Source organism: Calypte anna, chromosome 21 (assembly GCF_003957555.1).
Source record: "Calypte anna isolate BGI_N300 chromosome 21, bCalAnn1_v1.p, whole genome shotgun sequence".
Lineage (NCBI taxonomy): Eukaryota > Metazoa > Chordata > Aves > Apodiformes > Trochilidae > Calypte > Calypte anna.
In genome coordinates, this window is record NC_044266.1 from 2,485,637 (window position 1) to 2,508,731 (window position 23,095).

The 23,095-nt window shown below is 45.3% G+C and overlaps 2 protein-coding genes across 7 annotated transcripts; one reads left to right on the top strand and one right to left on the bottom strand.

Annotated features, from left to right (window-relative positions):
* The first annotated feature begins 3,950 nt into the window (after positions 1–3,950).
* Positions 3,951–18,437, top strand: MASP2 (mannan binding lectin serine peptidase 2). 4 transcript variants are annotated; one of them, XR_003988454.1, is made up of 8 exons: positions 3,951–4,028; positions 4,281–4,500; positions 5,791–5,968; positions 6,156–6,287; positions 8,519–8,752; positions 11,850–11,987; positions 12,076–12,249; positions 17,579–18,437. XR_003988454.1 is itself a non-coding variant. In XM_030463494.1 (6 exons), the coding sequence occupies exons 1-5, from the start codon at positions 3,952–3,954 to the stop codon at positions 6,609–6,611; spliced, it is 648 nt and encodes a 215-aa protein (XP_030319354.1). In that variant the 5' UTR covers position 3,951; the 3' UTR covers positions 6,612–6,653; positions 6,737–6,935. The 4 variants fall into 4 exon arrangements, 3 of the variants coding, with proteins under 3 accessions (XP_030319354.1, XP_030319356.1, XP_030319357.1); XM_030463494.1 differs by lacking the exons at positions 8,519–8,752; positions 11,850–11,987; positions 12,076–12,249; positions 17,579–18,437 and adding exons at positions 6,571–6,653; positions 6,737–6,935; XM_030463496.1 differs by lacking the exons at positions 8,519–8,752; positions 11,850–11,987; positions 12,076–12,249; positions 17,579–18,437 and adding exons at positions 6,571–6,576; positions 6,737–6,935.
* Positions 17,474–22,971, bottom strand: TARDBP (TAR DNA binding protein). 3 transcript variants are annotated; one of them, XR_003988453.1, is made up of 7 exons: positions 22,849–22,925; positions 22,174–22,426; positions 21,307–21,470; positions 20,672–20,812; positions 19,816–19,986; positions 18,858–19,443; positions 17,474–18,338 (listed from the first exon to the last, which is right to left on the bottom strand). XR_003988453.1 is itself a non-coding variant. In XM_030463492.1 (6 exons), exons 2-6 carry the CDS (start codon positions 22,409–22,411, stop codon positions 18,913–18,915), a joined length of 1,245 nt encoding a protein of 414 aa, XP_030319352.1. In that variant the 5' UTR covers positions 22,412–22,426; positions 22,849–22,971; the 3' UTR covers positions 17,474–18,912. The 3 variants fall into 3 exon arrangements, 2 of the variants coding, with proteins under 2 accessions (XP_030319352.1, XP_030319353.1); XM_030463492.1 differs by having other exon boundaries at positions 17,474–19,443; positions 22,849–22,971; XM_030463493.1 differs by lacking the exon at positions 22,849–22,925 and adding an exon at positions 22,531–22,707 and having other exon boundaries at positions 17,474–19,443.
* Between the last annotated feature and the right edge of the window lie 124 nt (positions 22,972–23,095).

The following is a 23,095-nucleotide window of genomic DNA, read 5'->3' on the forward strand; positions in this document are numbered from 1 at the left end:
GATTTCCCTGGAACTGGTGAAGTCACCTCTGTAAATATGTGCACAAGGGATCCAAGAAGCAGTGTAAATGGGCTGGCATGCACAGAAATTACGTGCTGCTGGAGCCTGCAGCTGTGTATGTGAACACAAGTTCTACATTTATGTACACAGGAGCATTCTGAGTGTGTATACAGAGCTAATGTATAAATTGTGTGTGTGTGGTCTCCAAGGTATGCACGTGTGTGTGTGTGTGTGTGTGTGTGTGTGTGTGTGTTCAGAGCTGTGTTCTGCACCCTGAGCTCAGTGCTGCTCCTACAGAGTTTGGGTTTCACAGCCTGAGCCCAGGCCCACAGAGATGATGGGGAGCCCTGGCTGGGAGAGCTCTGTTGGTGCCAGAGGAGCAGAGCTTGAGCTCAGCCCTGAGTGCTTTCAGATGAACACAACGTTTTAGAACTTCATTTGCTGTCCTTTGAAAGTCAGTGCAGGTTAGAGAGGACAAGTCCAGTGATTTTATTTTTTTTTCCCCACTCCTGGAGCAATGTGCCTTAGCATTCTGTAACAACTGGAGCCCATCATTGCAAACCCCATAAAAAGCAATGAGCTAGCAGCAGACCATGTGGAGAAGGGCATTCCTGCACTGAAGAAAGTCTCTTGCCCCATTACATGAGCTCTTTCTGCCTGCTATTTTTCCCCTGGCAAGATTTTTTCTTTTCTGTTTCAAAGCAGGCAGGTTCCTCCCCTGCTCCATGCTTTGCTTGCTCCATCTGTGTGCTTGTCTTTTGATGTCAGTCATGCTATTTGATTTGTAATTGAGGAAACAGAGCACCTTTTCCTCCATTTGCTCCCCTCAGTCCTCTGAACCTCTCAATGCAGAAGGATTTGATTTAGCCATGGAACAACAGGCATCCAAGCAATCTCTCAGGGCTCTGCAGAGGCAGCTGGCATTTGAGAAATAAGGGGCAGTGGAGAGTGTTCAGGGATGACAGCAAGAAGCTACTACACTCCTTTGCTCTTGTGGTTTGTGGTGCAAGGTTAGCCCCTGCTGTGGTAGGTGACTGTAATGTCTCATCTCAGCCTTTCCTCCACTCATTAACCAGCCTCTTGCTTTGGCACTGTCCCTGTGGTTCACATTCAGATGCTCCCTCTCCTGCTCACTGCACCTGCAATGTCTGCTCCTGCCTGGGATTGCTCACTGGAGTGCTTTTCATGGAATTGCTGTCAGAACACAGGAGCTGCCTTTCAAGGGCCCAGAGATTATTTTCTTCCTTGGCACAAGATTAGAGAGAGGCACTCTGTGGTTTTCCATGGTCCATTTGAGAATAGAGCTGTCTGGGACTTTTTTTTGATAAAGTGGCTGTGGGGCTGTATAAATTTCATTTTTACAGGGTCTGAGAGTTTGTCACAGCTGAAGCTGTGGTAGGATCAGAGCTTTGGCAGAATTTGCCTCAGGTGACATTTTTGCACTTTCAGAACTTAAGGTCAGAGGGAATCTGAAGAGCTACCCTGGGACTCAGCCTGGATCTCACACAACTTTGATGAAGGCTCTGGCAGCACAGCTGGTTCCCAACCTTCTCATCTGTTCAGTTGGTTCCTGCTGCTGTCAGGTTCTGCAGGGAAAGTGCAGCTCAGGTCTCTGGATTACAGTGGTACCAGCCTGAGGGGCACTGTGCTGCCTGAGCAGCTCTGCTCTTGCTGATTTATTCATGTGTCTGGCTTAGCTGTCTGCACTTGCTGGTTCCCACAGGAGGGATCTGAAGCCTTTCCTTGACTGACCTCAGTGTTTGGGTAGTAAAAACACATTTTCAGAGACTGTGCAGGATCTGAGTGAGAGTATTCAAGAGTTCTCTGTGTCATTCTGTATTCCTTCCATCCAGATTACTTTTCAAGGGGCAGCCCTTTCTCTGAACCTTGACTTTCACACATCTTGGTGGGTCTCTTGAAAATGATGTCTTGTTTTTTTTGGCTACCTCACCTCTCAAGCATGGAAGAGAGACAGGGGCAGAAGAAGAGAGCAGGGCAGACTTCTCAAGAGGCAGCTGGCATTCCAGATAACACCCAAGCCTCCTAAAGTGGATCAGTAACTTAGGAAATCAGAGTGCTGGAAACTACAGCCACATGGATGGAGTCCACTCAGCCTTCAAGCTGGCTTAGTACCTCTGCAGGCCAAAGGGAAACTGGACCAGAGCAGCATCTGTGAGGCCTGAGTTTAACCACCAAAGTGCTCTCAAGGGGCTGCTGCACCTGGGCAATGCCCAGTTTGGAGCTGGAAGGTTTCTGGCCACAGAGACAGGGACAGTGGTTTTGGTGCTGTTTGCATCAGGTGCCAAGGACTAAAATCCCAGCAGTCGTGGCTCTCCACAGAGTGTGCCAGAGGAAAGGCAGGATGCACACCTCCAGAAGCCTTCAGTTTCTGAGTCTCCAGGATTACAATTTATTGTCAGCTTTCTTCAGTGCTAGGTGGCAACAAGCAGCTTCAGAGCTCTCATCAAATTCTGGGGCTGGCAGAAACTTTTCAGACCTAAGATCAGAATTTGACTCTGCATCTGCTAAAGTACTGAGCCTGATGTGGGATGTATCTGAAAACATTTATATCTGTAGGAACCAGGCAGCTACTCAGGCACCAATTGATTTTTTTTTCCACATAATTTTCTTTCTCTTCCCTCATTTTCATCCAGTGTAAAGTCCACATCTTGCATGTGCTGATAAGATCATTTGAGCAGCTAGTGGACTGTGAGAAAACCTGGTCCCTTCTGGGTTTTTGTCTGTTAGCCATGCTCAGAGGTACTGCTGCTATACAATTAATTATTACTGCTCCTGGTTTCTTCTTCATTTTTATTAAATCATGTTTTCTGTTTGCAGTCTGCTAAATGGTCTGTTGGCTTTAGTTTTCTGCATATAATGACTCCTGCTCTCCTGCCAGCACCAGCTTCACTGCCTGGGGTAATGGTTTTGTGGCTGTTGAAAATGAGTATCAAAAGGTGTCCATTTAATTACAGGGTATCTCAGGATGGATTTCCTGCCTGGGCAGTGCAGGTAGCCTGTTCCCTGCTGCAAAGCAGTTTTTCTGCTCTCTCTCCATTTTTGTCAGGGAAGAAGAGGTGGGATTTCAGTGCAGTGTTACCAAACCTGCCTTGTCACCCTTTATAAATTTCTGGGTACACTGAAATAAGAGTTTTGTGGGAAAGATAGGTGCTGACTTGGGAAGAAGCAGTCTGCAAGCAGTAGAATGAATAAACATTTATGTCCTATAGCCTTAGCACTCCTAGTTGAATTCCTTGGGGTCTTATTGTGGTGTGAAATCCCTGTGTGGAGCCACAAATATTTAAAAGAATTTTGAGCTTCTTTCCAGATTTTTCTTTCCAGATTTTTCTTTCCAGATTTTTCCTTTACCCATCCACCTGTCTCTGCACTGCTGTCCTTGCAGCACACTAAAATATGCAGCTGAGAAATGGAAGATTTTGGCATCTCTGGAACTTATCCTGTGTGTGCTGTAACGTGGTGTCACTTGAGTGCTCCTGTCCCATTACACAGCAACATCTCACCAGACTCCCTGTTCTGAAATCCTGTAATCTGTCCCATTATTTTGTTGTCAGCACCTCCCTGCTTTGACAGGGGAAGACCCCATGCTTCCAGTAACATGCTGTTTGCATTAATAATAATTGTAGAGAGAAAAAGCACTGCCCAGCTCCCTTCACTCCCCCACGCAGACCCTGTCTGGAGCCATTCTCCACCTCCTCCCACTGTGATACTGGTGCTCCCTCCAAGAGCCTGCAGCATTCCTAAACCATCTGCTCCATCTCTGCCTCTCCCTGTCACTGACAGAGCCCTCATGTGCTGCACACAAGCCTGGATTTTAGTGATCGCTGTTCCCAGAACTCAGCAGGCTGAAGGGGGTGGAAGGGAGATAAACAGCAGAGTTCAACAGCCAGAGGAACACGGCAGAGCACACACAATAAATACACCCGCCCCCAAATGCAAATACCTCAGCAGAGATTCCTTCCCCAGGGCTCAGAGCAGAGCAGCCTCAGACAGGAGAGCACCAGAATGAGGTGAGTGGGCTCACAGGGACCTCCCCAGATCCTCTGGCCTCAGTGTCATCCTCATCTTGTGTAGCTGTCACAAAACCTGACTCCTTTGCTACCTCCAAATCTCTCTGGAGGAGTGAGAAGGGTGTTGGGTCTAAAGGTTTCAGCTGCTGTTGGGATCATCTGGTTTGGTGTTGGGACTGGGAGCTTGGGTGTCTGGCTTGTGGGGTAGGAGCTGCTGCTCCCTCTCCATTAATCCCTGTTCCTTTGATGCAGGCTGTTTGTCTTGCTGGCTGTGCTTCACAGTGGAGTCAGCAGCAGCATTGTGCTGCAGAAAATGTATGGGAGGATCACATCTCCCAACTTCCCAAATGTCTACCCAGATCACAAGGAGAGAATCTGGAATATTACTGTGCCCAAGGGATATTCTGTCCGCATCTACTTCACCCATTTCAACCTGGAGCTGTCCTACCTCTGTGAATATGATTATGTGAAGGTATGTGGAGCAGGCTAGAGTGTTAAAAACAGTTTCTGTGTGACACTACACATGTACTAGAGCAGTGTAACTCTTACAAGCACTTGATTCTGATTGTAAAGCTCAGGCTCAGCTGATTTCTAAATGATGTGTTTATTGAGGCCCAGGGGAAGCAGAGGTGGTTGTGATGTGGGAACATCTGAAACTTGAATTGTTTGGGCTCAGAAAATTCTGATGTGATGCAAAAAGTTTGAAATTTTGCCCAAAATAACATTTGAGCTTCATTTTGCTGAATTTACAGTGTGTTTTAAACAAGTAGTGCTTTACACAGAGTGTAAGGGGGGACTGGGAAAGTGCAAGTGATCATCTAAGCAAGATCCTGGCAGCTTGTCTCACCCTGCTCCTGCAGCACCTGCTGGGCTCTGTTTGCTGGCAAATGTGGGAAACAACCTCAGGAAAAGAAGCAAAGATCCTGTCTTTGGGAAGTGTTTGGGGGGTCAGCAGTGTCCTGAGAGGTTTGTGCTCCATGTGGCAGCACAGCTCCAGGCTAGGTGGCCCTGAAGCCTTGCTACCTCTGCACTCATTTTGGTGTTTGCATGGGCCTGATAAAGAGGGAGCTGTGTCCACAGGGAGTGTGCAAAACCACTGTCAGCAGGGCTTTTGAGTCTGATGGAGCCAAATGGAACAACCTTTAAGAAAACTTCATTTCTGTGATTTGCTGTGACAAGTTGCTCCCAGTCTCCAGATCCGTGTTGTTCTTCACCCAATTTCTTTTGGGCAGGACCCAGTGCCCATTCCCCAGGGATCTGTAGTGCACACTTCTAGCACTGCCATATGCATGAACCCCCTCGATCAGCCCATTTCTGTTGTATTAAAAATACAAGATAAACAAAGAGCTGGAACTGTAATAAATGAATCATAGAGCAAGTGAGTCATTGGTTTAAAGAGACCTTTTACTATTACTTGAATTTCTCAGTGTATGAAACGTTTTTACTGTGGTTGTCTCTGGCTTTATCAAGGTCTGATTGTCACTTAGAATGCAAAGTTAACCAGATCATGGCACCAAGGCATGGTGCTGATAGCCCAGGCTGGCATCACAGCTTTATGTGAGCATCTGAAAGGAAAAAGGGAAACAAAGGCATAGGATTAAATCACAGAGAACAGGGGAATTCTCCCTGTCCCTGGCACCTGTTGGGAGCATCCAAGCCTCCTGTCCCCCACCATGAAACTCAGGCTTTCCAGGCAATGGCAGCAGGTTGGAAAGAACAAAGTTCTGGGCACATCAGGTAGATTTGTCTGCCCATTTTGCAGCTGAGCTCTGGTGGGAGGACCTTGGCTACACTGTGTGGAAAGGACAGCACAGACACTGAGGAGGCTCCAGGCAACAGGACCTTCAGCTCTGCCAACAACAACCTCGTGGTAGTGTTTCGGTCTGACTACTCCAATGAGAAACCTTTCACAGGCTTTGAGGCTTTTTATGCTGCTGAAGGTAAGAGACAAATCCCTCTTGTAGACACAGCCATGGTGGGCTTGGTGCTTCCCTGTGCCTCTGACTCCTGGTGTGCAGTGGGAGAAGGTGGCAACCAAGCCACCCTCCCCCAGCACAGGGTGGCTCAGCCCAAGATGAAGTGCTGCTGGAAGGTGCTGATTGCCTAATTCTGTGCTTCACCCATTAGATGTTGATGAGTGCAAACAGCTGTTCGGTGGTGAACCCCTCTGCAACCATCACTGTCACAACTACGTGGGGGGGTACTACTGCAGCTGTCGGGTTGGCTACACCCTGCAGGAGAACAAGAGGATGTGCACAGGTGAGCTCTTGCCAAATCAGGAGATAATTTCCTTAAAAGATCCAGTAAAACCCAGTCCTGACACTAGCACTGGGATGAAAGCTGTGGTTATTTGTGGTTTGCAGTATTCCCTATGTGTCTGGTACAGCTGGGAGAAGGTGCAGGGGGTCAGTCAGGGCTGTGAGCAGAGGCTCTGCTTTGTAGAGTGAGAAAATTGCTGCTGTTGAGGGCAGCAGAATTGTGTTGCAGTAAAATGGTGCAGTTGGTTCTGGTGTCTCCTTGGGCAGCATCCACCTGTGTTCAGTTTTAGGTAAATTGAATGGAGAAGCAAGAAACTTGTCTTAGGCTTCCCACCACCTATCTGTGGATCACCTTCATGAGATGAGGATAAAACCTGCCCCTTTGGTTTCTGGGCTCCTGTCTGAGCAGGCTGATATTGACAGGCTCTTTTTTTCTCCATTATTTTCCAGCGTGAGATAATTAAGCTTCTCCTGGCTTAGGCACAGATGGAGATGGATGTGCTGGGAAGAGCTGGTTTGCCCTCCTTCCTGACCTGCCTCTTGCAGTCTGCCCAAGGGCTGCAGGCTTCTCTTGCTCCATCCCTTGTATGTCTTGGTTCCTTGCCCTTCAGACCTGCCTCCTGCAGACAATAAAGAGGCTGTTCCTTGTTGAAAGCTGACAGCAGCCTCTGGGGCATTCATTTTCTTGCATTTCCCATGTGTCACTAGGGAAAAAAGAAGGTGGGTAAGGTAGGAGAGGAGAGAAACTGTGGTGAGAGGCCTCTGACCACCATGGCTACCTGAAGACTCTTGAATTTCATATCCCACCACAGCTGCAGCACAAGAGGTGATGCTGTTCAGCACCACTGATTGTTCATTGTCTCAGCCCCTCACAGTGTCCCTCAGTTGCTCCCATAAATATCCATTGCTTGTCCTTTCAGACCCTCTTTGGGCAGGGGCCATCTTCTTCAAACATGTTGGAGAAATGCTCTGCTCCCTGCTTGTCAGTGACTGGAGCTCCCCAGCTCTGGGGAGGAAACATGATTATTGCAGGGGGTTAACAAGGAAAAGCTTAACAGCTGCAGGTGAACTCCTGGAGATAAAACAAGGCTTTGTTTAAAAAGCTGAAGAGCATTAATCAGCATTTCCTTGTTTCTGCAGTGTAACAGGAGTGTCTTTTAGCTGTAAGTTATGAGGCTCAGTTTCTCTAACTCCATCCACATCCTTTAGTGCCTGAAATAAATGGGGGAGTTTTTTCCAAGTGCACAGGGAAGGGTCTTGTAGATGAGACACTTGACTCATTTCAGGTCACTGCATTTGCAGTGTTACCTTGGGCAAGTCACTTGGTACCAGCTTCAAACATCCATCTGCAAAAGGAGAGGGAACATCACTGCCCTGACTTCTTGGGAAGATGCTTAGGAAGTGTCAGAGAAGGTAAATGCTGCAGAGAGCTCAGGTAGGGCTGGAGTGGCCGTGCAAGCAGTTACCAAGGCTTAGTCCTGCTGTGTTTAATCTTGTACAGAAGCTGTTTCATGGTCACACTGAACTGTGATCAAAGCAGCCTGAAACTTTGTCATGGCTCAGGGATACAATTTATGACCCACCTTTCACTGGAGACATAATGAGCCACTGACAATGGACTTGCAAGATTTGAGGGGGATCATTTATCAGAGTTCAAGCCTCTGGCAAAAATCTCACTGTGATTCTAATAGAAATATGGCCCAAGCATAATTGAGCACTCTCTGGACAGCTCTAAAGCTCTGACTGAGAAATCAAGGGATGGCATTTATGCTGGCAGATGTTAAAAAATTACTTGATCCTTTTTGTGCTGGTTAGTTTATGACTTTCTTGCTTGCAGACTTACAGGAAAAAATACTGCCCTGACAAAGGGAACTCCCAGCAGCCACATCCAGGGGATATTAGGAGAAAAGGAAGATCCAGTCTAAGGCTTTTCATCTTCAAGCTGCAAATTCCCTTGAAGTAGCAGAGCATCTTCTGCCTGTTGGGTCAGCTAGTTTTGGCTACTCATGAGCACAAGTCAAGAGAGTTTATTGGTGATAACTCCTATTTTTCCAAACAGCATTATGAAAATCTCACTTCAGAATTAGGAAACTGAGTTCAAAGGAAGCAGATAGAATGAAGCATGAAAAACTGTTGGTCTCTATCAATCTCCTTCTTTAGTCTTTCAAAACAAGGTGAAGGCCACTTATCTGAATGAGTGGGGTATTAATGGGGCACTGTCCTTATTTGTAGGGTAGCAGCACGAGGGGATCCCAGCTCTGTGCAGAGATGTGGTGCTGGTTTGTGCTACCTGAGCACAACAGAGCAACCACTGCCCTGAGGAGCCTCTCAGCCACCACCTGGCCAGCTCAGAGCAAACCTGGAACATGCATTGCTGGGATGGATCTGGGCTAAGGATCTCTCAAGCCCAATCTCCTGCCTCTGAGCCTGTCCAGCATCTTCTGCTTCAGTGGAAGACACAGTTCAGTAAGTGATTTTTCAGGTGTACTCCCAGACAGAAGCTTTATCCTGTGCAATAGATCCTTGGTGTCTGTTTGCTGCTTAGCTGAAGCTGACCTTGTGGCACTATTGTACAAAAGTTTGCCCTGAATTGCATTTGAGAGCACGTTGCACATGTTAATTATATGCTATTTCTTAATCCTGTTTAATCATCAGATTTGTGGGTTTTGGCCTTTAATTTTGTTGCTTTTCCCTTTGCCCTTTTACTATTAGAGAAGTTAAGCAGCCTTCAGGAGCTGTAGTGGTTGGTTGTATGCAGTGGTTTTCTGTCTCTACATCCATAAACATGGGGGTGTGCATGGGGGGGTGTTACCACACAATGCTCCTTTCTCCAGCATTTCTCTTACATGTTTGGATGCTGACCTTTAGCCTAATAACATTCCTTTAAATATACTTTTAAGGAAAGATGAGGAGATATTTATTATGGTAAATAGAAAATGACATCTTGCTGCCTTCTAACTCTGGGGTTCTTGTAAGAGAGGATTTCTCCTTACCAGCCTGAGTTTCCCTTCTTTACAGAACAGATCCCATGCCTGGGGAAAAATAGCTTTCTAGTTAATAGAAAAGGCTTCTGATACAGAACTAGCAGAAGATTTGAGGTTCTTTCTCCCTAATCATTTCAGTAGAGAACTAAGAGGTGTAAACCCAGTATTCATTACACTGTGTCTCATAGGCTATTGTAAGACTTCACTCTGAGTCTTTTTTTCACACCCAAGGATGTCATATTTTCATTCCTATCTCTTCCTATAATTGCCTTCAAACTACTCCTGTAGGGGCTGTAGAGCTGAGACAGATATTAGCAGCATGAGGAAAACTCAGTTTTTAAAGAGAAGTATTGTGTATTTACATGGCTGTGAGCAGAATACTGCTAAAGCTGCATGGCAAGTAGGTTCTGGGGTATTTCTGAACCTGGGCTGGCAGCAGGTGGAAAGGAACATTGTAGGGGGGACCTTGGAGCCTGGGGAGAGGCAGTGAACTCTCTGTTACTGGCAGTATTTTAAGCAGCACCTGCAGCAGCTCAGGAGAGTGTGCTGGAAAATGAGCTTTATTCTCACAAATGCTTCTGTAGTTTGAAGCACAATTGGTGGAATTACAGAAAAGTGCATTTAGATGGGAAGAATGAGGTAATAACAATTACAGAAAAAACCCCACTGGCTGATAATCCTCTCCAAGTGTAGCATGAAAGGAAAAGATTGAATTCCTTGCTGGTGGTGCAAAGCAGTGTGCTCTTAGGCTTGATTCAGAGGCAGCCAGAACCCCCAGGTGAATTACTCCAGCTTTCTCTGCTTCTTTGGACCACGAGAGGCATTTCAACCAGGATTTAAAAATTAAGAGTGCTCAGTTTTAACAGAATAGGCATTTCTAGGTGTTTATTATGTGTTTTACTCTGTGCATTTATCAGCTGTGTTTGAGAACCTCAGACAATGGATTCAGAGTAGAGGGGATATGGATGCTCAGTCTGTGCTGATGGATAGATTTCTGTCCAAAGGAAGCAGCTGCTCATGACTCTCTGGGAAGATGGACAGAGAAAGCTTTTTCAGAATTTATGGCTCATAAAGTGCTTGGTACCCAAGTGCATCTTTACGTGGGCTGTGGTATTGTAGTTGTGCTAAGAGCCACACAAACAAACCCAAAATATCCTTTTACTTGTTCCTGCTTTCCTTTCTGGATACACACTTGTATCCAAATACTTCTGTGGGGCTGTTGTGTAGGGACAGAGTGTTTGCAAGGCTCATTCTCTGAAGGAAAAGGAGCTTAGGATCTTGGCTAATTAGCTGAGGCACAAAAATGTTCATTTTCTCATTTACAACTCGATTCCCTTCCATTAAAATGGCAACTTTAAAGTATGGTCTGGTTTAGGTGGTAATCTGTAATTACTGCCTGGATAATGGCATTTTCCTGGTGAAGGTTTAGCGTGGTGTCTTTCAGGAGCCAATTCAAAGTCAAACAATTTCCCTCTTCAAATTAATTCAGCCTCAGCCACAGTGGTGCAAAAATACCCGGGTGTTATCAGCCAGTCCAGAATTCCTCATCAATTAAAGGATTGCTCATACAGCTTTTGCAGCACATCATAAAGCCTTTGTTCCCAGCTGATCAAAGCCCCGCTTCCCAGGGATCAGATGCTGTCAACAAGCAGAGATCCTCGGGGCACTTGTGGTTGTTACTTCTTGCTTCTCTTCAGCAGGGAGCATTTGTGGTTCCAGTTGTGTTGGCAAGAGGCACAGCTGGTTCTGCTCAGAGAATACAATTACAGCCTAAATGTCTGGCAATAAAGGCATTAAAAAGAGCTGCATCCAGAGGCTTCTGGAACTGAGGAGCTGATCCTGCCTCTCTCCACACTCCAGGGCAGCAAAGCTGCAAATTTAACACCTTGGAATGTTCCTGTTGAGCTTCCAGGCTTTATTTGTGACCTCCAGCCAGAGATTTCAGCACAACCCTTATCACCAGCAGTGGTGCCAGGGCAGTCCCTTAAATCTTTTCTGTTCACTTTGCTTATCTGTGAAGTGGAGCCAGTGATGTTTTCCCGGGAATTCCATAGCATTTCAGGATATTGGGAAGGGCACATGGGGTTACCAGAGGGAGCAGCCATCACTCTAACCACCTGCCTGGTTTTATTAAACTTGGCAAGAAATGACCACTCAAGTTCAGAATCACTTTGCTCTTCCATAATCCTCATGGGGGAAGGAGTAGAGACAGTTCCTTTGCCTTTTCTCCTTCTTTTCAGGTTAATACACCCCAAAAAACAATTTGGCACGTTCCATGAAATGATTTTTCCTGCAAAAAATGTTGATGTTGGGAATATTACTTTCAGGAGCACACACTGGATGGAAGATGAAATACATGGCAGCAGGGAAGTAGGAGACCTCTGTTTGGTTGTCAGTTCCATATTATTGCCAGAACTCCATTCTAGGAAGGCCTGAAAGTGGTTTCACACTTAATTTTCAGTAGTGTAACAATTAAACATTGTAGCTATTAAATAGTTTACTCTGTAAATTTATAGAACTCCACAATTCCAGTGGGTCTTACAGTCTAATTCAGGTCTATGCATGTGATTTTATTTTAGGGAACCATTTTCCCAACTTCTCAGGAGTTATGAAGTGGATGTTTAGGCAGCAGAGCCACTGGGCTGGTCCTGTGCAGGTCACCTCGGACCTGGGAGCATCCTGGGATGTCACAGTTTTCCCTTCTGTTCTGCGTCCATGTGAGCGAAACAGGGAAGGGGAAGGAGGGCAGCAGAAAGTAAGGATTTTGCTTCTAAGGGGAATAATCTCTTTTCTGACCCTCTGCAGGTTTGCCACGTCCCAGTCCTGAAGCTCCACCCCATGGCCACCGCGCACCAGTGCAAGCGCCTGCATTCTGGGGACCTCAGCCTTGTCCCTTGTGACATTGGGGTGTGCCACTGGAAGGAGCCGAACCGTGACTCTGCCGACCCTCTTGGGTTGAATTTCTCCGGGATTAAACACGTAGGTGCTTTTTCTCGCTAAGAGTGCCCCTTGCTCACACGCTGTACTTCTGAGGTGTGTTCACACACTGAATTTGTCAGCAATTCTCCTTTCTTTGCTGTCCTCCCCAAAGATGTTGCTGTGCCTGCCTGTGGGTAAGTACAGCAGTGCTGATGCTTTGAACAAGTGCTGCTTAGAGATTTGCTTGTAATTATGTTGGCAGAAAAGAATAGAACGATTTTACAAAAGATTTCACAAGATCAGTGTAGTGAGAATTTTCAATGTTCTTCCATTTGTTACTACATCTCTCTGGGGAAGTTGAAAACTTGGTTATTCCTGTTGAATGCTGAGTTTCAGACTCAGTTCTGAACAACATCCTGCTTCCCAGCAGGCAGTTTAAGAAGATGATCTACAGCAAAGTGTAAAAATCACAGTGGGGTGATGCTGCTTTGGGAAGGCAGGAGGTAACCCCAGCAGTTCTGTTCCAGTCTGTCTGATGTGGGAGCTGCACACATTTACTGTTCACTGATTATGTGGAAACCCAGAATAACTGAATGAGGGTTCCTGTTCACCACAAACAGTAGGAAAAGTGACTCTGTATGGAAATAAAAATTCCCTGTTTTCCTGAAAGTGCACTGAGCAGCATTGCTGGTGAGGAGACAGGTGAAAGTGGTGGAACTGCTACACCAAAAAGCCAAGTTGGCCTCCAGGTTCCTGACAGGGAAACCCCCCCCCTCACATTCACAGTTGCTGTGGCCTTTATTAGCATCCACATTTAAATATTTATGATAAAAATATATGATAAATATATCTAAGGTGTAAGAATGCTTTGCCTTTTCTCACCCTGAAAGTAGTGCAGCAAAGCAGTACATTTAGTAAAGACATTTTAGGCAAATAAAGATCTAGTTATTGTTTTTCCCTTGTGAATGAGCAAATAAATATGTAACTAATGTTTTCCTGCAGCAAACCCTGTTAGATGTGGAATTAGTTTCATCTTTTAGATCTATTCCTGCTTCTTGGAGAATTAAAATGTGTTTTGTAGAATGTGCAAAGGATGCTTCTTGGAAGGAGCCAGTGGCAAAGCACATCAGGAATGCAGGGCTGCTACTTGCAAATTTGAACACTTCTGGGAAAATACTTATATTGAAAACACTTTTTGGTTTGTAAACACAATGATGGAATTGCAGGATGGGAAACATTTTCTGCTGCTTGGTAACTGTCCCATTTCCATTGGAAGTGCATTTTGTACTTGTAAATTGGAGAGGGTCTCAATTTCTGTTATTCTTAAAAATCTCTGAGCAGCAAATAACCAGAGGGGGGAAGTGATGCAGTCACCTCCTCATGAGTCTGCAGTAGACTCAAAGAAAACCTAAATGAGGATGTCTGACACTGCCTGCTGTCTCACTTCTGTGGTGTTTTAAAAAGATGCTCAGCTCTTCTGTTCATCTGTTAGTTTTGTTTTCTCTCTGAGCTGCAGGTAAATATATATATATATACAGTGGTGCTGGAAAATCTGAAGGTATGAACAGTCACCAGCCAGTGGGACTGGCACTCCCTGCACTTATCAATACTGACCTTATATTTATCTGTGAAATTGTTTGCTATTTTAATGTCTTTATCTTGCCTGAGGCTCCCTGGTGCTGCTAGTATTGCAGATTAATGTCAGAAACCCAATTCAGTTCCTCTTGAAGAGAGTAGAAAGCTGAACCCTCAGTTTATTTCAGCTCTTTTGGAAAATACAGTTTCCTAAGGAACTGAATTGTTGTTGCTTTTAAATTGCTTGGCATTGTTTCTGACATGGAAACTGAACCACGTTGCAGAAGCATTGGTGAGGTGAAAAAGCCACTGAATACCCTTATTGCAGAGTACAGGGTTGTGTTGGGGGTTTTTTAATTTAAAAAAAAAAATTATTTAAATGCTTCAAGTGCTAAATAGTTACTCTGTAAAATTACTCAAGATGGAAGAGTTTGGGGAGAAACATTTTACAGTGCAAAAGCATAATTGTTCCCTTATCTATTAGCTTAGAATATCCATACATTCCCATTACCTTAATTTACATGCAGAGCAAACACACGTTTACATGCCCCAGCTCCTAAGGAAAACTGTCTCTCTTGATTACAGAACTTTTCCAGAGGATGTGTATAATACTAATGAAAATTGTACTCTAAATCAAATCTTCATTTGCAAGCAATTCTACTATTCCAAAACAATCTAGGGATTACATTTTGAATCATTAACTTAATTTAATCCATACAAGCAGCATAATTCAGTGTTCAGATCTTAAAATGCTTTTTAGTTATAGCTGCCTTCATTGCCTTGCAGAAAGCAGAGGAACTGGGAGTGTGCACATGGATCCAAGCCTGGATCCATGCAAGTGGAACACTTACCCAGCAAGTGTTGGTGATTACAGAGCAGGGAGGATCAGGAGCTGGTTCACTTCTAGGGGACAGCTGGGTTCTAACAGCTGCTCAGGGTGCAGTTGATCAAAGAAACCCCTCAGCTTTGAGGATTAAATTGGGAATTTTGAACAAATGCCCATTTTGCTGTGAAGCCCAGGCAAGGAAAAAAACTATATTCATAAAGGTTATAAAAATGATCTTGTCAACTCTGACAATGATACAGCATTGCTTAGGCTGAAGTATCAAGTCTCAGCCCCAGTATCACAGCTGTTTGTTCACCAAAAAAATAGATTTCAAAGGAAAGCAAATGATGGGGTGGATCATAGAATTGGCTGGGTTGGAAGGGACCTCAGAGATCAAGTCCAACCCTTGATCCACTCTCCCCGTGGTTCCCAGCCCATGGCACTCAGTGCCACATCCAGGCTCTTTGGAAATAGCTCCAGACACGGAGAATCCACTACTTCCCTGGGCAGCCCATTCCAATGCCTGATCACCCTCTCCAGAAAGAAATTCTTTCTCATCTCCAACCTAAACCTCCCCTGGCACAACTTGAGACCCTGCCCTCTTGTCTTGCTGAGAGTTGCCTGGGAAAAGAGCCCAACCCCCCCCTGGCTCCAACCTCCTTTCAGGGAGTTGGAGAGAGTGATGAGGTCTCCCCTGAGCCTCCTCTTCTCCAGCTCAACACCCCCAGCTCCCTCAGCCCTTCCTCACAGGAATCCTGCTGGATCCCTTCACAGCCTCCTTGATCTTCTCTGGACCTGCTCCAGCACCTCAATCTCCTTCCTGAGCTGAGGGGCTCAGGAATATTGAAATACTTAGAAAAAAACCCACTAAATCCTTAATGTTTAGTGTTATTAGGTCTAAGGGTTATATTAAAAAAAAAAAGGCAAAACTACAGTGGTTTTCTTCTCTGTCCCAGGAAAGAATTCCTTTAGATTTACAAAGCTGCCACTACTCTTACTAAAAAGTAGTTTTTATTCTTTAAATATCATTGTGAATTCTTGTTGCAGCTTTTGAAGGACCACACATGCACAGCAGAGCACTGGGTACCTTACACCACTCCCTGGTGTGTGCTGGTACAGAACACTCCCTGTAGTTACAATGCTGTAGGCAGGGAGGTACCTGCTGTACAGGGCAGGGACAGCCCTCACGTTGAAGTTCCTGCTGTCAGCTGCAGAAAGTGCCTTTCCCAAGCACAGTTTTATGAAAAAAAACCTTTCACCTTGATTTATAACTTCAGTGTGTTCAGCTGACAAGATTCTCAGAACTTTAGAGTACAATTTACCCTTGCACTTACCTGAACTTTCTCTTCTTTCCATTCTGTTACCAACATTTCACTTTCTAGGCTATAACTGAAAAATGAAATATCTTTTAAAAAAACCAACAACACAAGACTCCAAACACTTCAGTATGTTTTCAATAGTAGTTTATTTACTTAACACTTATAAACATTAGAGTATGCAAAGCATTTAGAAAATAGTACTAAAACATGGACAATTTTCAGGGATTTTGTTTGAGGATGAAAGAAGTCTAAAATTATTAGCAAAGATTACTCAGTGCTGCCAACCAGCCTTGTAAAACCTAGACCTGGACAATTTAAACAAAATTAAAACCATGCTCATTACAAAAACTTACCATGCTGATCCTTGCAGGGGGGTCACAGTTACTCTTTGGAGGTCCAAGAATACCATTTTTAAGTGTTACTCAGCAGAAGTGGCTGGCACTAGTGCAAGTGCTAAAATGCAAAATTCACAGATGGTACAGAGTTTGGAGATTATTCTGATTTAGGTGCAGAAACAAAAATATCTAAGCAATCTTTTGCAGTGGGATATCAGCAACAACAGTGTGGGATTACTTCTCAGCTTGAGTGCTTAGAACCCTGCTTTAAACCCTTGAAGATGTACATTGAGACCCAGCTATTTAATTAATAATGAGTGGAGAACTACCAGTAGTGCAGTTTTGCCACTGTTTAGATGTTCTTCTAGTCACAAGCCTCAGTAAAATATGTAGTAATTGAGGTATTAACTTAGTAAGTAAATAGGTTAAGAATTGTGTAAGTATCCTTGTTCAGAACACTGACAGCTACAGCTGAGTAGAAATGGTGTAGAAAAAAAAGGCTGAGCTTCAGTGGGTTTCAAGCCAAAGTAGACTAAACAATCCCTCAAGCTCTTACCACCAGTGGATTTAATCTCCCATCAGTTTCTGCTGAAGCATCCTGCTCTCTGTTCAGAACCTGACTCTTAGAGGACGCTTCTGCACCTGTAATAACTCAGCTTTTTAGATTAAGACTTCCATCAGAGTCTATGTACATTTACTAATGTTTTATTCAGCTGGGAAGTCTTCCCTGTGACTAATCATGAGTGTCTACCTTTCCTCTGGGCTTAAAGTGTTGCAGAACCCTAACTCACAGGAGTGGACTGCTCTGAACTGGAGTTAAAGCATCCATCCCCAGGGGAGGTGCTGGGGACATCAGAAACACCTTAACAGTGTCTGGCTCCCCCAACCCACTTCTGATGAGGAGCTCCTAAAAGAACAAGTAACCTTCCTTGGTAGAGATGCAATCTGGAGGGAACTGCTTACCATTCTAGGTGCAGGCACCCAAACGTGTGGGAACTGGATTTTAGATCTATAAATATCACTGAACAGTGCAAAAATACAGTGGAATAAAGTTGGGTATGGAGAGGTGCTGAGTGGTGGCTCCGTTTGCCTCGTCAACTTTTAGAGCCTGCTTATCTGAAACAAACCAGGGGCTGCAAAAAAGCTTTACAGAAGTTCATCTCAAAAGGGAAAAATTAATTAACTGCTATGAATTCTTTGCATTCAGGGCTGCAAAACAAAGACACATATTACTTAAATCAGTTTTATTTAAGAATTTCCTACAGTGACAAATCTTATAAAAAGCATCCAAACACGAAACTGCAGCAAACAGCATTCTTATGGATATCTTACAGACAGTGGAACTTCCACCCTGAAGAGGCACACTGAGCTCGCCAGTGATCTCTGCTCCAAGAGCTACTGCAAAGCACACCACAAGCTCAATGTTCTCCTCGCAAACCCCATCATCATCTTCAATTCACAGTACCACACTTACAGGTCATTAACAGAAAAAAAAAAACAAACAAACCACACACCATACAGCATTCACAGCAGTTGACATAAGGGAAAAAAAATACAAATATTCCATTTCACATAACACATTCAACTAATCCATTAACTAGGTATAAAACCCACTTAAAGTCTTCCACATATGGGTGTCCTTTGAATGCAAGAAACACTCGTACTTTATTTGCTATCATTGCTCTCTGCACACTCTCTCACCAAAGCCACAGGATCGAGAGACATCTCGCCAAGGAAAATAAAACCCCAGAATGCACCACCAGGTCTCTGCATGCGCTCTCTCCTCTTTTATCTCGCACATACCAAGCCCTCTCATGCCTCGGCACCACCATCAATCCCACACAAGGTTTCATAAAGTTCAAACAGCCTTCTGGTTCCATCTCACAGCCTTGCGTTCACAGCGTTGAAACGACTCCATGAAATAAAGAGTAGCGGATAAAAATGGAACACCCACCGTCTAAGACGCAGCATGTGCGGTGTGATGAAGTATTCTTGGATGAGAAAGCATGTAGACAGAAGTATTCCTAAGGCAGAATATTTACAGCACTGCTTTCAATGAAGTGCTTCTTCCATACACATTTGAAATGAGATGAACTGCGGAGATTAAATGAAGCCTTCATATTGTACTTTAGTATGGAGGGGAGACAGTGTTAAAAAAAAACAACAGAACAGAAAAAAAAAAACAGAACAGAACCACAAACAGAACAAAAAACGACATCGTGGTCTCCAACTGGGGCACTTGGAGAGTCTTATGGTGGGACCAAATCAAAAACAAGAGGGAGAGAATGCTGTTTCTGATCAATGGTTTCCATTTTGAACATGCAAAGAATTCAGGTAGCCAAGAAACGAGGGGTAAAGTACTACAGGAGAAAACTTTCCTATTGATTGTAGTGTTAGTTTACCTATCGGGCAAACAGCAGTCCACTTCCAAACATTCAGTAATCCAACAAGATATGTAACAAAACTTATAAAATTCCTTTTACCTTTCTTTTTCTTATTTTTTTTTCTTTTTTTTAAAAAAAGAAAAATGTCAAAAATACTGCTGAATATACTGCACACCGAACAAACCCATTTGGAAAACTTTAGTATATATGTAATTTACAGTATACTTACCACCAGTTAGAAAAATTTGATTTCCCACCATAGTCAGTATCAGAGCCCACTGCTTCTACATTCCCCAGCCTGATGATTTGGAATCCATGCTTGAACCAAAGCCTCCGTTAAACCCACTGCTGGAGCCTGCGTTGGAGGCTGAGCCCCAGCCTATGGCTGCCCCCGAGTTGGAGCCCCCATACGAGTTATTTCCTGAGCTAAAGCCCTGGTTCTGCTCCCTCTGCATGTTGCCTTGAGGCTGGTTGTTTCCTGAGGGCCCCGACTGGTTCTGCTGACTTGCCAGCATGCCCATCATGCCCCAGCTGCTCTGCAGAGCTGCCTGTGCTGCTGCCATCATGGCAGGGTTGATGCTAAAGGCTCCAAAGTTCATCCCCCCACCCATGTTACTGCCCTGGTTGTTGCCCAGTCCTCCCCCACCTCCTCTGCTGTTACCAAACCCTCCCTGGTTCCCAAAACCTCCCGGATTACCACCAAATCTTCCACCTCTCTCTAACTGCCTATTGCTATTGTGCTTAGGTTCAGCATTGGATATATGTACGCTGATTCCTTTAATGATCAAGTCCTCTCCACAAAGAGATTGGGCAACCTATAAGAAATAAGGGATTGATTAAGTGTATGTTAGACTTTGTTTATTATATAAAGTTAGTAGTACAAGACAAAAAAAAAATCCCACAGATTCTGAGCAGATATTTAACCTGCAAAGGAAGCATATGCATACACTTAATGCAGTTTGGTTTATCTTTGCATTCACTGCTATGCTAACTGCAGTATGAAAACCCATCAGTACCACAGCATCTGAGAAGTGTGACCTTAGAGGATTCCATCAAGCTGATACCACTGTAATTCTCAAGACAGTGAACAAACAAGTGTTCCATGTGCAGTTCCAAAACCCAGTGCTTTATGAAGCTACTGAAATGCAAACTGACTAGATTTGAAGTTAAAATATTTTCAGACATACCTGATCATCTGCAAAGGTAACAAACGCAAAAGCTCGGAAGGGTTTAGGAATGAAGACATCTACCACTTCTCCATACTGGGCAAAGAACTGCTGGAGTTCATCTGCTGTCATGTCCTCAGTGCACCTCCCAACAAACACTTTCCTGCTACGCAAAGGCTCGTCAGGACTTTGCTGGAGAGAATTGAAGAAGAAAAAAAAAACCACCAAACCTCAGAACTATCCTCAAGGACTAAATTATAACATGATCACAGCCCCTTGCAATCCAGCCTAAAAACTGAGGATGAAGAATGTCTGAGACTGTAAGTTAAAGACTTAAAAATAGTAACCTCTTTAGAGAAAACATCTGGACAAGGGTGCAGATACAGAAGAGACACGAGAAAATGAAGACAGGAGCAGTACACAGAACAGTGACAAGGCCCCTGCAGAAGAAAGCTTTTGGGGGTCTGTAGTGACTGCATATATGCAGTAAATGAAAAGACAGAAAGTTCAGGTTCAGTTTGAAATTCAGACTCCTTCTGATCTTCCCCAGGTTAGTTATTCTGTCTGCTTTCTTCTCCATTTATTCAGGCAGCAGACAAGTTAGGCAGGTACTGCTGGACATTAAACCAGATGACTTTCAGATTTCCATCTGTACTTCATTTCCCCCACATCACTACCCATTTTCCCAACACTTCTGGTTCACTTCCTGCCCACCCACCTCCTCCCTCTTTTTCTTCCTTGCTCTCACTTGTCCCCTCCAATCCCAGTCTGCAAAGCCCCAAGAAAGAGTGGGATATTAATCTGTTCATTTGCTCACCTAACAGAGTTGCTAAAGGGTGTTTGGTGAAAATAAAAGTAGCAATAAATATAAAAGTACCTTAGAATTGGGAAGCTTACAGTCACACCATCTTCCATCTATCATGTGCCTCTGAGACATTACTTTCACCTGAGTTTCATAGTCCGTAAACCGGACAAACCCAAAGCCTTTTGAGTGGCCAGTTTTAATATCCTTCTTAACCTAAGGCAGAAACAAAGCAGATTTTAAAAAGTTATTTTCTCTCATGGTATATGCCTACTTTTTACACAAACTACTTTAACATTAAGAGTCAAAGCAGGGGCCCGTGACACCAAAAATTAAAATTACTGGCCTGCCCTGAGCCCAAGTGTAACCCAAATTGTGATATTAATATTTTGTGACACTGGGATGGCACAGGCAGACAGGAATATGAGCAACGTGCCCACCAGAGGGGCAAACACAGGTAGCTGCACGCAGGAGGCAGGCAAGGAACAGAACAAAACAAGTGTATCAGGATCAGGGAAAAAATCTGGGAATGAATCACCATTCCCAAATATTCCTGTCCCTCTGTACCCACACAACCTGCTCCTACAAAGCTCATGGGACAAGATAAAATTTCAGAAGAGATGCAGCTTCAGATCTTCTTCCCTGTTTGCTTTCATTGACTGATTTCTACCTCATGTCCCTTCTTAACTTGAGCTGCCAAAGGGTTTTACCTGCACCATCAGAACTTCTCCAAACGTACTGAAATATTCCTTTAAGTCTTGTTCAGTGGTTTTCCAAGGAAGACCCAAAACTATTAAATCCGAAGTCTTCTGTACTGCCCGTTTCACTTTCACAGCTGATGATGCATCTGTTTCATCCATTTTTCTCTTATTATCTGAATATAAAGAAGCACGTTAGATATAATCCCCAGCTCTGAGAATTGCTTCCACTGATTATGAACCACACGGTGTAAAACCATAGCCTATGATGAGGAAAAACAGACTATAAATGACACGGGCCAGCTGCTGGGAGCTTATTAGTGTAACACCTATTCTGTCCAACTGCCTCCAAATACAAGGAAAGATACATTTAAGTCCTCCTCCAAAATGGAATTTGACTCAGTTCAGTGTTAGTTTATTATGGGATTACCCAGCAACATTTAAAAAGACAGGAATTTTTAACTAAGTATTTCATTAGCAATTTACTTCCCTTTTCCTTGGAGGGGTGGAGAGGTCAGGATCCTCTTTTCCTAATTCCTGATCATTTATTTTAATAAACTGTACTTCTAACCAAACCATGGGTCGAGGAGAAGCATTTGTGAGTACACAGAGATCCCCTTACCCCAGCCTTCAAAAGGCTGCAAACATTCCCCAGGACAATGCAAGACTTTGTCATGAATGTGCTTGTACAGCTAAGGGGTTATAAATTTTACTAAACATCTGCAAACTCAGGAGGGTCAAACAGTAAATAAAATCCCTGAACTTCTGTCAAGGGGTTCAGCAGCAATGCTGTAGGCAGGTGAATCTGGCAGTGAGCCCCACGGAGCTCTCGAGGGAAAAAGAAGTGTGCACAAAGAGGCCGAGGGAAGGAAGCCAAACCTTTGGGGTAGTTCACAACATAGACCAGGTTTCCCCAGCCGGACTCGGGTGCATGCAGGATGCCCTCCACCAGCCGGACCCCCCGCATGCACTGGGACACCGGGTTCCGGTAGCGCAGCCCGCAGGCCCCGGGGAACTGTGCGGTGACGGTGGAGAGCAGCACGGTGCCGTCATCCTCCGAAGGAATCTCGATGGGCTCATCGTTCTCGTCCTCCGTCACCCGGATATATTCCGACATCTTCGCTGGAAGTTACTGAAGTACAGGAGAGGGGGAGAAGGGGCGTAAGCGATCACCTTGTGTCTCTCCATTTGGTTTCCACCTTTCCAGCCCTGAGCCCATCGGTGTTTACCACATACCGGGCGCACCAGCACCCGGCATTCGCAGACGTTCAAGCCTCGGGCCCTGCCGTACCGACATACACAGGGACCGACAACCCCGTCCCGGGGCCTGCGGAGGGACCGACAGCAGTGCCCGAGCACGGAGGGATTTCCCAGGACATCCCCCAACGGGGCCGGGCCGGGTGATGGGCTGGGGGGAAGAGCCCCCTCGGCCCCACCGCCTGCCTGGGCCCGCCCACGACTGCGACCTCCGGGCGCGCCGCGGCCCCTGCGGCAGCCGCTGCTCCCGGCCCCGCTCCGAGCGAGCCCCGAGCGCTCCCGCCGCGCCCCGCTCACCGGCCAGGGAAGGGAGCGGCGTCTCCGGGAGCCCCTCGCCGCCTGCACCCCGCACCCGCCGCTGCCCTCCGCCGGCGCCGCACAAAATGGCGGCCGCGGCCCCGCTCAGAGGCCGGGCCGGGCCGCGGGACGAACCATTTCCCACGGCGGGGAGGGGCCGCAGCAGAGCGCGTCCGGCACTTGGGAGTGCTGTGGGCACCGATCGCCCTCCGGAAACGCGTCTGCCGTGCTCACCCGAGCCCCGGGA

Coding starts and splice junctions, on each gene's coding strand:
- TARDBP (XM_030463492.1), bottom strand. CDS start 22,411: ATGTCGGAATATATCCGGGTGACGGAGGACGAGAACGATGAGCCCATC. Junction 19,987..20,671: donor GTAAGCTTCCCAATTCTAAG/GTACTTTTATAT, acceptor AATTCTCTCCAG/CAAAGTCCTGACGAGCCTTT. Junction 19,444..19,815: donor TTACCTTTGCAGATGATCAG/GTATGTCTGAAA, acceptor TATTTCTTATAG/GTTGCCCAATCTCTTTGTGG.
- MASP2 (XM_030463494.1), top strand. CDS start 3,952: ATGCAAATACCTCAGCAGAGATTCCTTCCCCAGGGCTCAGAGCAGAGC. Junction 4,029..4,280: donor CAGGAGAGCACCAGAATGAG/GTGAGTGGGCTC, acceptor CCTTTGATGCAG/GCTGTTTGTCTTGCTGGCTG. Junction 4,501..5,790: donor GTGAATATGATTATGTGAAG/GTATGTGGAGCA, acceptor CCCATTTTGCAG/CTGAGCTCTGGTGGGAGGAC.